The following is a 14,350-nucleotide window of genomic DNA, read 5'->3' as shown; positions in this document are numbered from 1 at the left end:
GTTGTGGACGCCTGTCCTCTCTTTTCTACCGCACTAGACGCTGATATAACTGAGAACGCGGATGGTGAGGGTAGTGTCGTGGACGCCGCCCTCTCTATTCTACCGCACTAGACGCGAATATAACTGAGGGCGCGGGTGGTGAGGGTAGTGTCGCGGACGCCGCCCTCTCTATTCTGCCTCTCTAGGCGGTCGCCTAGGTCGCCTCTATGGACGCGCCGGTCCTGTTATTTTTTCTGCAACACATATGAATACAACTTCACTAAATGGCTACATTTGGAAGATATTCATACTTTAGATTAACTGCAGTGATTTGCAGAGAAACTACATTTTCTTGTTGGCTTAGTCCCTTATTAATCCGGTGTCGCCACAGCGGAATGAACCGCCAACTCATCCTGCAAGTTTTTACGCAGCGGATGCCCTTACAGCCACAACCCATCTCTGGGAAACATCCACACACGCATTTACACACACACACTCATACATTACGGACAATTTAGCCTACCCATATCACCTGTACCGCATGTCTTTGGACTGCACCCGGAGGAAACCCATGCGAACGCAGGGAGAACATGCAAACTCCACACAGAAACGCCAACTGAGCCGAGGCTCGAACCAGCGACCCAGCGACCTTCTTGCTGTGAGGCGACAGCACTACCTACTGCGCCACTGCTTCGCCCTAATATATATATATGTGTTATATAATTATATTGTGCAGCCCTCACAGAATGTAAATTGTACATTAAACAAACCCTTTAGTTGACACAGAATGGAATTTTATGTTACCAAACATGTAGAAACTTATGTCATGTTTTGTACAAAAAAACGGATAATTAATCATGAAAATTCAGGGAACAGCCTGAGCCGGAATTCCGAACCGTTTGGGTGGCGAGCTTTTCCTCTCAGCTCCAGGTAATGGCATGAGTAGCCCACCTCGTTCACACTGTGAGTACATCCCTGTGGTTTCTCTCAGCGCAAGCCTGGCACATGAACTGAGGAGCAGGTGCCAGCCCAGTGTCACCTCTACAGAAGATTAGCAAAGATTGGCCGTGGCCTGCACTGCGCAGGACTCTGCATACAGTGGGCATCACGGGCACCTCCGGCGGGCGCTTTGAGGTCTTGCCAAATGGCCCAAACACACACACACGGTGAAGACGGCCCTATGGATTCTCACCTTGAGTAAAGTGTCAACTGGCATGCGGAGCGGCACACCTGCGCCTAATAGACAGCCAAAGTGAGCTATACGCAACAATGTCTGCATGATTTCAGATGAGTTCATACTGAGTTCAGTTCCATAATGGACTTATTATGTGTGAGAATATGTTTTATGCATTAAAAATAAGGATTGGGTAACATTCACATCAAAAGATGTAGCACTTTTTTTGTTTTTGTTCCCGCAGAACGACATTATAGTCACGTATTACCTATCTGCCAGATTATATATATATATATATATATATATATATATATATATATATATATATATATATATATATATATATATATATATATATACCATAATGTCTTTAAAGCACTGACATCTAAACACAGCCCCTGTTCAGTCGTACATGTAATTTTCCAGAACATTTGAACATTTGGCCTACAGGTTTTTATCTGTGGTGATCTGGATGAGGGCTTCTTCGTAGTTTAACCATAGTTCCGTAAAGGTCACCGTATGCATAAAACTTTTGGGCTGTCCTTTTGCAGGTTGAACTTTACTCGCATAAAAGGAGACTGTCTGAAAATGTCAGTAATCGGATATGGATCTGACAACATGTGGTTGAGTTTGACATATATTTAAATAGTGATAAGATTTGAGGCTGCTGCTGCTGCTGCTGCAAAAATATATATATATATATATATATATATATATATATATATATATATATATATATATATATATATATATATATTGATACAACCTAAGATTTGCGTAATATGGAGCCAGATTAGTCTCAAAAGTAAAACATTTACAACACACAATTCATACAACTTAGTCTTCATGAATTCACAAGTAAAAATCCTAAATATAATGATAAAAATCTTTTTTTCTAAAAAAGATTTGTTTATTTATAAAAAGTGTTTTGAATTTATGAACTGAATTTGCATATTTATGAATCATGTTTTGAATCTATGAAGTGGAATTGTGTATTTATTAATCGTGTTTTGAATTAACGAATTGGATTTGTGTATTTATGATACATGCTTTGAATTTATGAATTGGATTTGTGTATTTATGAATCGTGTTTTGAATTTACGAATTGGATTTGTGCATTTATGAATAGTGTTTTGAATTTATAATTGGCTTTGTGTATTTAGGAATAGTGTTTTGAATTTATGAACTGAATTTGCATATTTATGAATTGTGTTTTGAACCTATGAAGTGGATTTGTGTATTTATGAATCGTGTTTTCAATTTACGAATTGGCTTATTGTATTTACAAATCGTGTTTTGAATTTACGAATTAGATGTGTATTTACGAATCTTGTTTTGAATTTCTGAATTAGGTTAGTATATTTATGAATCATGTTTTAAATTTCCGAATTGAATTTGTGTATTTATGAATCGTGTTTTTAATTTATTAATTGGATTAGTATATTTATTAATTGTGTTTTGAATTTACAAATTGAATTTGTGTATTCATGAATCGTTTTTTGAATTTGTGTATTTAACATCCATGCTTTGAATTTATTACTTGGATTTGTATATTTTTTTGTATCGTGTTTTGAATTTACAATTAGATTTGTGTATTTAGGAATCGTGTTTTGAATTTACAAACTGGATTTGCATATTTATAAATCATGTTTTGAATCTATGAAGTGGATTTGTGTATTTTTGATTCGTGTTTTGAATTTACGAATTGAATTTGTGTATTTATGAATCCTGTTTTGAATTTATGAATTGGATTTGTGTATTTATGAATCGTGTTTTGAATTTACAAATTGACTTTTGTAAATTTGAATTGTGCTGTGCATGTAGGAATTTTATTTTGTAAATGTATCATTTCTGAGACTGATCTGGCTTCATATTAATACCTTTCTGATGTTTTATGTAGTCCATTGCCAGTACATTTCATAAATTCTGCAGTGGTATAAAGATATTATAGAGATAATTTCAACCGAGGAAAGGCACCTGTGTAAATACCTGCCTGTGGTTTTGTGGGCCTGAAGGAAACAGATGTGGCTGACAAGATCAGAGTCGCTTTCAAGCTCCATCTCAGGACAAACTGTCTTCTGGGAGGAATATTCATATTATTTGCTGTCCTCATCTAAACCTGGCTTGCAGGGTCAGGAGAATGGAAATAACAAGCACAATCTTGTCTGTGAAGTGGATATTAGCTTAACGCTGCCTTTTCAAAGAGATGTCATTGGTAAGTGTCGGAAAGGGCAGGTGTGTTTCAAAACATCCTCAGATGACACTAAAAATCTTCACGGTGGAGTTTTTCCAATCACTGAATAAACATGATTTACATTGGCAATTTGTTCTATATTAAGAAATAGTAATAAAGAAAGAAAAGGAAAAACAAATGATGCTTGTAATCCATCAATTTGTGTGGTGCAGTAGGTAGTGCTGTTGCCAGCAAGAAGGTCGCTGGGTCGCTGGTTCGAACCTCGGCTCGCAAACTCCACACAGAAACGCCGACTGAGCCGAGCCAAGTCGAGGTTCGAACCAGCGACCCAGCGACCTTCTTGCTGACCTACCTACTGCGCCACTGCGTTGCCACATAAATCATAATAATAAAAATAATAATAATGATGATGACAATATTAATAATAATAATAATAATAATAATAATAATAACAGTATTATTAATAATATTAATAATAATATTGATAATAATAAAACAACAACTACAACAATAATAATAATAACATTAATAATAGTTACATTAATAACAACAGTATTATTATTAATAATAATAATAATAATAATAATAATAATAATAATAATAATAATAAAAATAATAATAATAATACTAGTAACATTAATAACAACACTATTAATAATAATAATTAATAATAATAATAAAAAAAAAATAATAATAATAACAGTATTATTAATAATATTAATAATAATAAAACAACAACAACAATAATAATAGTAACATTAATAACAACAGTATTATTAATAATAATAATAATAATAATAATAATAATAATAGTAACATTAATAACAACACTATTAATAATAATAATAATAATAATAATAATAATAGTAGTAACATTAATAACAACACTATTAATAATAATAATAATAATAATAATAATAATAATAACAATAATAACAATATAATAATAATAATAATAATAATAATAATAATAATAATTATTATTATTATTATTATTATTATTATTATTATTATGCATTTTTGATTATTTTATAAAGGTTACCTACAGTAACTCGTATGAGTATGAATATGCGTATGAGTGAACATTGTAGAAAGAGTTCCTTGTTGCTAGAAATTTTGCAAGATCTGCTACATATTCCAACAAGCCAAAGGGCGTTTATTGTTAAACACATGCATTCATTTAATTCACAGAAAGACAAAACAAACTCTTTGAACTATATTCTGGTAAACAGGCAACTGTTGGAGAGTAAGTAAATATCACAGGTTTCATTTGTGTGCTGGTGTCCCTTTCAGTGAACTTGTAGAGGATTACAAATTTATCATAGACAGCAAAAAAAGCGGTTTTTATACTTTGCTTTTAGCATTGTTTTTCCCGAACAACAAGATGTAAAGCGTACAGTAGCTGTTTGTTGTGTTCTTGACATTTAAACAAGGTCACTGAAACCTTCTGGTCAACAAGAACAAAAACTGCACACTGGACAAACAAAAGAATCCAGATTACTGTGTGAGCAATGCGGCAGTTTACCTTGATTGAAGGTTTCTTGGTGGAAAATCCTCGATACCATCCTGAAATAGACAAAACAATATATTTAATCAGAAACATTGCCATTCTAAAATTTTAAGATTCAAAATAACAATATTATATCACATAAGGAGATAAGTATGGTATATTGTATTTATGAACATACATTATTTTTACAATTATATATATATATATATATATATATATATATATATATATATATATATATATATATATATATATATATATATATATATATTAGGGCTGTCAAAATTAACGCGTTAACACACATGATTAATTTGAAATATTTAACGTGTTAAAAAAAATAACGCAGTTGCAGTTTTTTTTATTTCCTGTTGTGGCCGACGTGTGTTCAGGACCGGTGTGTCCATAGAGGAGACCTAGGCGGCTGCCTTGGGCAGCAGAATAGCGAGCAAACCCCCCGGTCCTCACATTCATCCTCTACACCCACCCCCTCCCTCATGGTCCTTGGCCTTCCATATGAATAAAACGGCGTGATTGCCGTTTGCCTGAAGTGCTAGTTCAGCTTGCTCTGGCCCTGCGTGTGTTAAACGTGCAAAGGAATATGGCATTTCCTCCAGAGTTTCATGCAATTTCTGGTGTTTCATTTTAATATTTAGACTTTAACTGCAGTTCAGCAATTGCGAACGGAAAGAAAGACCTCCGCATTTCGGGACTCGCATGGTCATTTAAGATAATCAAAAATCGCTGTTTACATGGTCGACTCTTGATCAGTATTATCTTAATCATCAAAGCTGAGTATTGGTGTCCATGTGAATGAAAGTGCCAGATGAATTCGCAAGCTGTCAAACACATTTCTCTGCCCTTAAGCTGCATCCCTTAAATGTTTAATTAAGTTTGATGTGTTTCCTCCCTTTTGTAAAGCGTCTGCTTCACGTTCCTCTGACAGAATCCTTGCTTGTTAAATACAGCCATACTTTAGAATGCTTAGTTTAAGCAAATTTAATGAACAGGATCGTGCATGTTGATGAATCTGAAGGGATCCCTCTCGCTCACCGGCACTGGGCGTGTTGTCTCTCTCTGTGTGTGTGTGTGTGTGTGTGTGTGTGTGTGTGTGTGTGTGTGTGTGTGTGTGTGTGCGTGTGTGCGTGTGTGTGTGTAGTCCACTTAGAATCCAACATGGAAAGCAGTTTTTTTTGTTATTGGCATGGATTGTTTTAAAATTTAAATGGCGCTTACATGCCTGTGTTTTTACTTCAGCAATAAATATGGCATTAATTACAAAAAAAATGTGATTAATCATGTTAATTTTTTTATAACTTGACAGCCCTTATATATATATATATATATATATATATATATATATATATATATATATATATATATATATATATATATATATAAATATATATATATATATATATATAAATATATATATATATATATATATATATATATATATATATATATATATATATATATATATATATATATATATATATATATATATATATATATATAAAATTATTATCATGTGTGTTTATGTATGTGTACATTGCTCAGCATAATGGAGTACAGCACATTTTGAAAATAAATATTTTCCTCTATTTACCGTTAATATAGGCGATGTAATTTGGTGTAGTCACCAAACATATTTAGACATTGAAAGATAAAACTATAAAATGCAAGCTAAATATTGCAAAAATAAATTACACCATACAAAATTTTCACTAAACCAGAGCTATTCAATTGGCGGCCCGTGGGGCCGAACCTGGCCCCCGAGGCGATTTGTTCCGGCCCTCCAAACAGTGTGATCAACATGTTAGCACTACAACCAAACTTTAACCTCGTGTAGGATTTTCACCGCATTTTGTGACCGGAATAACACACGCGGCTTTCTGACGCTACCTGTCGTGTGAATCTAAGTTTCAGGGAAATTCTGAGGGTTTTTTTCTCTCATTCGCCGTGCGGTATCAAACATTGCATGAAAAATACACGCTTACAGCAGTTCCTCGAATTAAATATCTCGTTTGTCACGAGGGACATGAATGAATTCCCTGAATGAAAGAGCCAAACTGCAGTTAAAGTCCACCATTAAATAATTTGGCAAATAATTCGACTACAGATGTCCATGTAAACACAGTCACTTTGTCCCCTGTGGGTGTGTTTTGAGTCTGAAATTCAGCGCTCCCAAATAGACACTCCCACACCATGCCTCTTTTCTTCCTCCGACACTCCCCTCTAAACAGAGCTGGACACGCCCACTTTTCTGACTTTTTCCAAAGTAGAGGTGTAAAAACACCCTGCTGAAACGAGGGGGTTTCATGGCCCTTTAAAGTGACAGTGCGCAATATTCCTGCTGCCGCCTGTTTTCATCATTAGTCAAACAACAAATGGAGAAAGTCCTTTACTTCTCTTAATTGAAGGTCTTATGTAGCTAGCTTTTTTTTCTTACAGTGAAGATGCTTAATGCACAGTTTAAACACAACAGATTTAATAACTCATTTCCAATCACTGATTTATTTTATCTTTGCTATGATGACAGAACATTATATTTTACTAGATATTTTTCAAAATACTAGTATTCAGCTTAAAGACATTCAAAGGCTTAATTAGTGTAACAAGGCAAGTCATTGTATAACAGTAGTTTCTTCTGCAGACAATCAAACATATGTTTTGCTTAAAGGGGCTAATAATATTTGCCAATTAAAATAGGTTTCAAAATATTGAAACCTGCTTTTATTCTAGCCGAAATAAAACAAATAAGCCTTTCTCTAGAAGAAAAAAAAATACAGGAAATACTGTAAAAAAAAAAAAATTCTCTGTTAAACAATTATTCATTTTCTTGTCGGCTTAGTCCCTTTATTAATTCGGTTGTCGCCACAGCGGAATGAATCGCCAACTTATCCAGCAAGTTTTTAAGCAGCGGATGCCCTTCCAGCCGCAACCCATCTCTGGGAAACATCCACACACATTCACACACACACACTCATACACTACGGACAATTTAGCCTACCCAATTCACCTGTACCGCATGTCTTTGGACTGTGGGGGAAACCGGAATGCCCGTAGGAAACCCACACGAACGCAGGGAGAACATGCGAACTCCACACAGACACGCCAACCGAGCTGAGGTTCGAACCAGCGACCCAATGACCTTCTTGCCGTGAGGCGACAGCACTACCTACTGCGCCTCGCCCTGTTAAACATAATTCGGGAAATATTTATATATAAAAAAAGAAAAATCACAGAAGGGCGAATAATTTTGACTTCAACTGATAATCGTTTTGAATAATTGCAATTACAATTATGACCAAAATAATCGAGATTATGATTTTTCCCATAATCGACCAGCCCTACGTCAAACGCAGCGACATTCCAAAATGGCGGCGCCCTAGGTCTAAAATCTACAGTAAAACATGCTGTTTTCTTCTAAATGGTTACATTAATTGAGTTTGTTTAATATATTTTCATTAAAGTGGAATCCAATGTACAAAATTAGGTAAACTTGACTGAGTGCTTCATTTCTCCTTTAAAACAGTACTTGACCATGTTTCTAAAGCACCACATCACATTTTCCAGCAACTATGCAGTGCTTTGGCCTTATTCTGTTCATTTTTTTTTTAGATGAGGTGCATCATAAAGACTGGAACTTGCAGTACACCATCAATTTCACTGGCCGACCTCCAGAACATCTCAAAAACTCTACAAACCATGCTGCAGAGCCCAAGTCACATCATCATACGGCGTTAGCCCATAATAAAGCAGCTCACAATGTTCAAATGGCACGTCTCAGCACAGTGTGGCAGCTTATTAATACAGTAAGAAAGCCAGCTGTTAGCCACAGAAAGGGTTACGTAATGGTATATTTAATCAGCACTAAACAGTCCCTTAGAGTAAACACCCTGGGCTTTTTTATACACCGCTTGTGCAAAACGAATTTTTTGAGATTGACTTTACGCATAAACATGAAAAGCTTACATTTATACATATCCTTGTTCATCACTTTAAATTACAGCTTGTTTACATAGTGCAACTGCTATTTTAACTAGGCATGCACCAAATATTTGCCCCCTGAAAGAGTTTTATCACCAAAACAACATGGCCAAACAGTATGTTGTGATGACGCTGGGATCACATAGAGGCTGTTGAATATTGCAGTTTAATATGGATGCACTCCTGCGCAGATGTGCCATTGGCACGCAGTGTTTATTGTTTTGTTTTTTTTTTTTACAATCCTGCGAGTCTTTGATCTAAAACATTTTTAATTGGATGAGAATGTTTGCATTTTGAGTGTAATATTCTTATCTAAGGGAGCGGTTTTGGTTCCTTAAAGTACTAAGGGCTTTGTAGCAATGGTTGAGGGAACACTTGGAAAATTAAGGGGAAATAATGCATTGCCAGCCTTAAATTCCTTGGGTTGACCCTTAAAACTGTTCTTTATGCACTGGCCCAAGTAAAATACACCCTCAAATCTATCTCCTATGTCAGGCAGACGCCAAGCTCCACCTTGAATTGAATAGATCTATCTGTCTAAAGTCTCCATCCCCAGAAAGGATAGCCCATTGTTGTAATGTGCTAAATAAATATTTTCATATTTTCAATTACATTTTCATTTGTAACTGGTTTATTCTTTGACACGTTAATATTAATGTATGCAATTGCAATGCCTTGAACGTAATGTTATGTACACAGTAATGTTAGTACATAGTCATAGCCGTAAATTCATTCATTCATTCATTTTCTTTTCAGCTTACTGCCTTTATTAATCAGGGGTCGCCCCTCCAGCTGCAAACCATCACTGGGAAAAACCCACACACTCTTGCATTCACACTCATACAATAGAGCCAATTTAGTTCATCCATTCCCCTAGAGTGCATGTGTTTGAACCGTGGGGAAACCTGAGCACCCGGAGGAAACCCACACCAATACGGGGAAAACATGCAGACTTCACACAGAAACACCAACTGACCCAGCCAGGGCTCGAACCAGAGACCTTCTTGCTGGGAGGAGATCGTGCTACCCACTGTGCCACAGCAACCTACCATAGCCAGAAATAGAATATGCTAATTGGCATAATTTATTTCTGTGTTTCGATTTTCTGCTTTGCTTTCCTCCTTTTCGGTTTTCAATTCGGTGCATCCCTAATTTCTACAAATGCACCCCAAAAGAAGGACAAGATGATGACAGATGGCGTTTACCGGAAGTTACACAAAAAGTCTCACTAAAAGAGACCTGTAATCATCCTTAGGAGCCACATGAGACCCTTTGTATTATGGATGGATGTGCTTTATTGGACTGCTAATAAAAATCACCCACTTATTTCCCTTGCAGAACTGGAAACTTGATTGGAACTAAGAAAGAAAGCTATATACAAGTAGAATGCCTTGACGGAGAGTAAATCACGAGATGATTTTCATTTTGGGGTGAACTAACCCTGTAATGGAGCACTACGCTTTTTTGAATCCATTCAGTCAATCTCTGGGTTTGGAGGGAACACTTTTAGCTTAGCTTAGCCTAGCATAGATTTTAATTCATTCATTTATCTTCACATTAGTCCCTTATTTATCAGTGGTCACCACAGCAGAGTGAACCGCCAACTATTGCAGCATATGTTTTACATTGCAGATGCCCTTCCAGCTGCAACCCAGCACTTGGAAACACCCATAGACATCATTAATTCCCCTATAGTGCATGTGTTTGGACTTTGGGGGAAACCGGAGCACCTCCCTACTGATTAATGACCAGCTAAACCCAGCCAAAACCAGCTTGACCAGCCTGGTTTAAGCTGTACATGGGTGGTTTTGGCTGGGCTTCCAGTCTGGCTAGGCTGGTCAAGCTGGTTTTAGCTGGTCATCTCCCAGCCTGGAAATGAAAACCAGCCTGGAAATGGCCAAACTCCTCTAAAACCAGCCTGGTCGACCAGCTAAAACCAGCCAACCAGCCTAGGCTGGTTTAAGCTGGATTTTTCAGCAGGGCTGGAGGAAACCCACGCCAACACGGGGAGAACATGCAAACTCCACACAGAAACGCCAACTGACCCAGCCGAGAACTGAACCAGTTACTTATCATTTACTTAAGAATGACAGTACTGTCGACACCACCTGCGCACCTTCAGCCTAGATAACTAAGTTATATTATCATCTCTAAACAGGGCTTGACATTAACACCCGCCAACCCACCAAATGTGGGTAGATTTCACCTGTGGCGAGTTAGACGGCTGCTCTCACCAGCCACTTTGGCTGGTTAAAAATAATTTGTATATTGCTAGTGCTGGCTGGTCACTAAAGATTAGAATGCTAGCTTAAGAACGTTTGTCAATATGCGTGTAAATGTGATCTTAGAATCGAGAAGCAGCACAACAGATAACGAACAAAATAAAGCAGGTTCACAAGCTTCACAGTTTAACCGTTAAAAACAACAGCACTGCTTATCAAGCCCAACATATGCTAGCAGGACTTTTGGACTCAGCTGAGAATCTGTGGAAAAAGAGGAAGTCAAACTGTCGGAGAGTATGATGCAATCGCTAATGTAGCCATTTGTAAACAATCTGCTGTGACAACCGTGGAAAATATTCATAAGCTTGGCTGCTAACATCGCTCACACCTGTGACCATCTGTTTCGAAGGCAACCCAGACTCTGCCGCATTAATCATGGCAGTCTATCTGTGTTAGTATTCTCCCCAGGTGCTTCTTCAAAATGGAGGAGGTGCACTTTGTAATTAGCTATTTGGTTTATGCAAGCGAGCGAGCGGGCCACGTCAGTCATTGTTAGCCATTTCCATTGTCACTTTCCATTACACACCAAAATGAGCCATGCTATTAGCTAATGAACAACATTTGGACGAAGGGTCTTGTGTCAGGGTGAGTGACATGAAATGCCACCGCTCTGCTGTTGGTCCTCATTTTTTGGCGCATCAGCAATGTAGACATTATTTTGCCGTTAGCATGCTACGAGCTGATGCACTGTAGCTAGCAAACAAGATACTCGGACCTTCTCTGGAGAAGAATCCACACCAAAACAACCACAGGAGTTTACAGTCGGTGGTGCACACAATCAGCATTTGAAAGTGTTTGTGCTGGAGGCTGACTGTAGGCATTAGCTGTGATAGATTAGCAGACGGCTCATGTTTGCTGGCGTGAGACTTCCATGTGGACATGAGGAAACTCAGCGTCAACACGCAGCTGCCAACAGACAGACACCTGATGAAGTGTGGCATCTCTTTCTGAGCCACTCAACAGGTTCAGACTGCAGGGACTTGTGGAGCTGTCAGAGTGTTCATGTTCACAGCTGTGGCGGTGACATGTTTGTCTCCAGAGGTTCTGCTCTTCAGGGTGCCACACCCTTGTGGGACGAACACTAGACAACTAATGTCTGTTATAATAACTACATCTGACACAACATCTATGATGTCATCTATGATCAGTGTTATCTATCTATCTATCTATCTATCTATCTATCTATCTATCTATCTATCTATCTATCTATCTATCTATCTATCTATCTATCTATCTATCTATCTATCTATCTATCTATCTATCTGTTTCTCTGTCTGTCTATCTATCTATCTATCTATCTATCTATCTATCTATCTATCTATCTATCTGTCTGTCTGTCTGTCTGTCTGTCTGTCTGTCTGTCTGTCTGTCTGTCTGTCTGTCTGTCTGTCTGCCTGCCTGCCTGCCTGCCTATCTATCTATCTATCTATCTATCTATCTATCTATCTATCTATCTATCTATCTATCTATCTATCAATCTATCTATCTATCTATCTATCTATCTATCTATCTATCTATCTATCTATCTATCTATCTATCTATCTATCTATCTATCTATCTATCTATCTGTCTGTCTGTCTGTCTGTCTATCCATCTATCGATCTTTCTATTTCTCTGTCTGTCTGTCTGTCTGTCTGTCTGTCTATCTATCTATCTATCTATCTATCTATCTATCTATCTATCTATCTATCTATCTATCTATCTATCTATCTATCTATCTATCTATCTGTCTATCTGTCTGTCTGTCTGTCTGTCTGTCTGTCTGTCTGTCTGTCTGTCTGTCTGTCTGTCCGTCTATCTCCAGTTAAAACATGCCAGTATTGTGGTAAATCATAATAGCATAGTGTGTTTGTCTGTCAGTCAGTCAGTCTATCTATCTATCTATCTATCTATCTATCTATCTATCTATCTATCTATCTATCTATCTATCTATCTATCTATCTATCTATCTATCTATCTATCTATCTATCTATCTATCTATCTATCTATCTATCTATCTATCTATCTATCTATCTATCTATCTATCTATCTATCTATCTATGTCTGTCTGTCTGTCTGTCTGTCTGTCTGTCCGTCCGTCCGTCCGTCTGTCTATCTCCAGTTAAAACATGCCAGTATTGTGTTAAATCATAATAGCATAGTGTGTTTGTCTGTCAGTCAGTATATCTATATGCTAGGGGTGTAACAATATACCAATGTCAAGTTCTTCAAAAACAGTTATAGGGCTGCAGTGCATCTGGAAAGTATTGATAGAGCCTCACTTCTTTTTTTTTCTTTTTTTTTACATTTGTTTATGTTACAGCCTTATTCCAAAATTTATTAACTTCATTTATTTCCTTAAAATTCTACACACAATACCCCATAATGACAATGTGAAAACAAGCTTTTGAAATTGTTGCAAATTTATTAAATATAAAAAAGCTGAAAAACACATGCACATCAGTCTCCACAGCCTTTGCTCAATACTTTGTTCATGCACCTTTGGCAGCAATTACAGCCTCAGGTCTTCTTGAATATGATGAATATAGCTTGGCACACCTGTCTTTGGGAATATTTGCCCATTCCTCTTTGCAGCACCTCTCAAGCTCTATCAGGTTGGATGGGAAGCGATGGCGTACAGCCATTTTCAGATCCTTCCAGAGATATGTTCAATAGGATTTAGGTCTGGGCTCTGGCTGGGCCACAGCATGATGCTGCTGCCACCACCATTTTTCACTGAAGGGATGGTATTAGTTTGGTGATGAGTGCTGTCTGTTTTTTTTCTAAACGTAACGCCTGGCATTCACTTCAAAGAGTTCAATTATATGGCGTACTCACACTATGTACAGTAGCCTTGAACCGGGCCAAAGCAAGCTTGTCCCCCCTCCCGTCTACCCCGACGGCACCACACTCGTTCAGTGAGGGGTTTGTGTCCTTAATAAGCTATGACAATTCAAGTTCATTGAACAGTAAGAATGATTAATAAATCCATATTAAACAGTCTTTTTAAAGTCACTTCTCACTTTCAGTTTCGGGCTCAGGCACGTTTTGCATTCACACACAAGCGTACCGCAATAAAGCCCAAGTGAACCGTGCTTAGGCACACCTCTTCCAACCAGGCCAGGGCCGGCCAAGTGAACCGTGCCTTAGTCTGATTCAGAGCTCTCGCACTTCTCATACAATCCAGGAAACGGGCCTGGGCACGGTTCGGATACCATAGTATGAGTAAGCCCTTAGTTTCT

General features: G+C 37.3%; 1 protein-coding gene across 50 annotated transcripts in view; it reads right to left on the bottom strand.

Annotated features, from left to right (window-relative positions):
• The window catches only part of dock3 (dedicator of cytokinesis 3), a 406,352-nt gene that overhangs the window by 259,143 nt on the left and 132,859 nt on the right, over window positions 1–14,350 (bottom strand). For all 50 annotated transcript variants that reach the window (XR_015522243.1, XM_087304578.1, XM_087304583.1 and 47 more), the window contains exon 3: window positions 4,873–4,913. Coding sequence is in view for 49 of the 50 variants with exons in the window: in XM_087304578.1 (XP_087160704.1) it covers window positions 4,873–4,913 (41 nt within the window). In the remaining variant the exon portion in view is untranslated. The remainder of the gene's footprint in view (window positions 1–4,872; window positions 4,914–14,350) is intronic.

Source organism: Danio rerio, chromosome 22, assembly GCF_052040795.2.
Source record: "Danio rerio strain M-AB ecotype USA chromosome 22, GRCz13ab, whole genome shotgun sequence".
In the NCBI taxonomy this organism is placed as follows: Eukaryota; Metazoa; Chordata; class Actinopteri; order Cypriniformes; family Danionidae; genus Danio; species Danio rerio.
The sequence above is the reverse complement of the archived record's forward strand: the minus strand, read 5'-3'. Positions and strand labels throughout refer to the sequence as shown.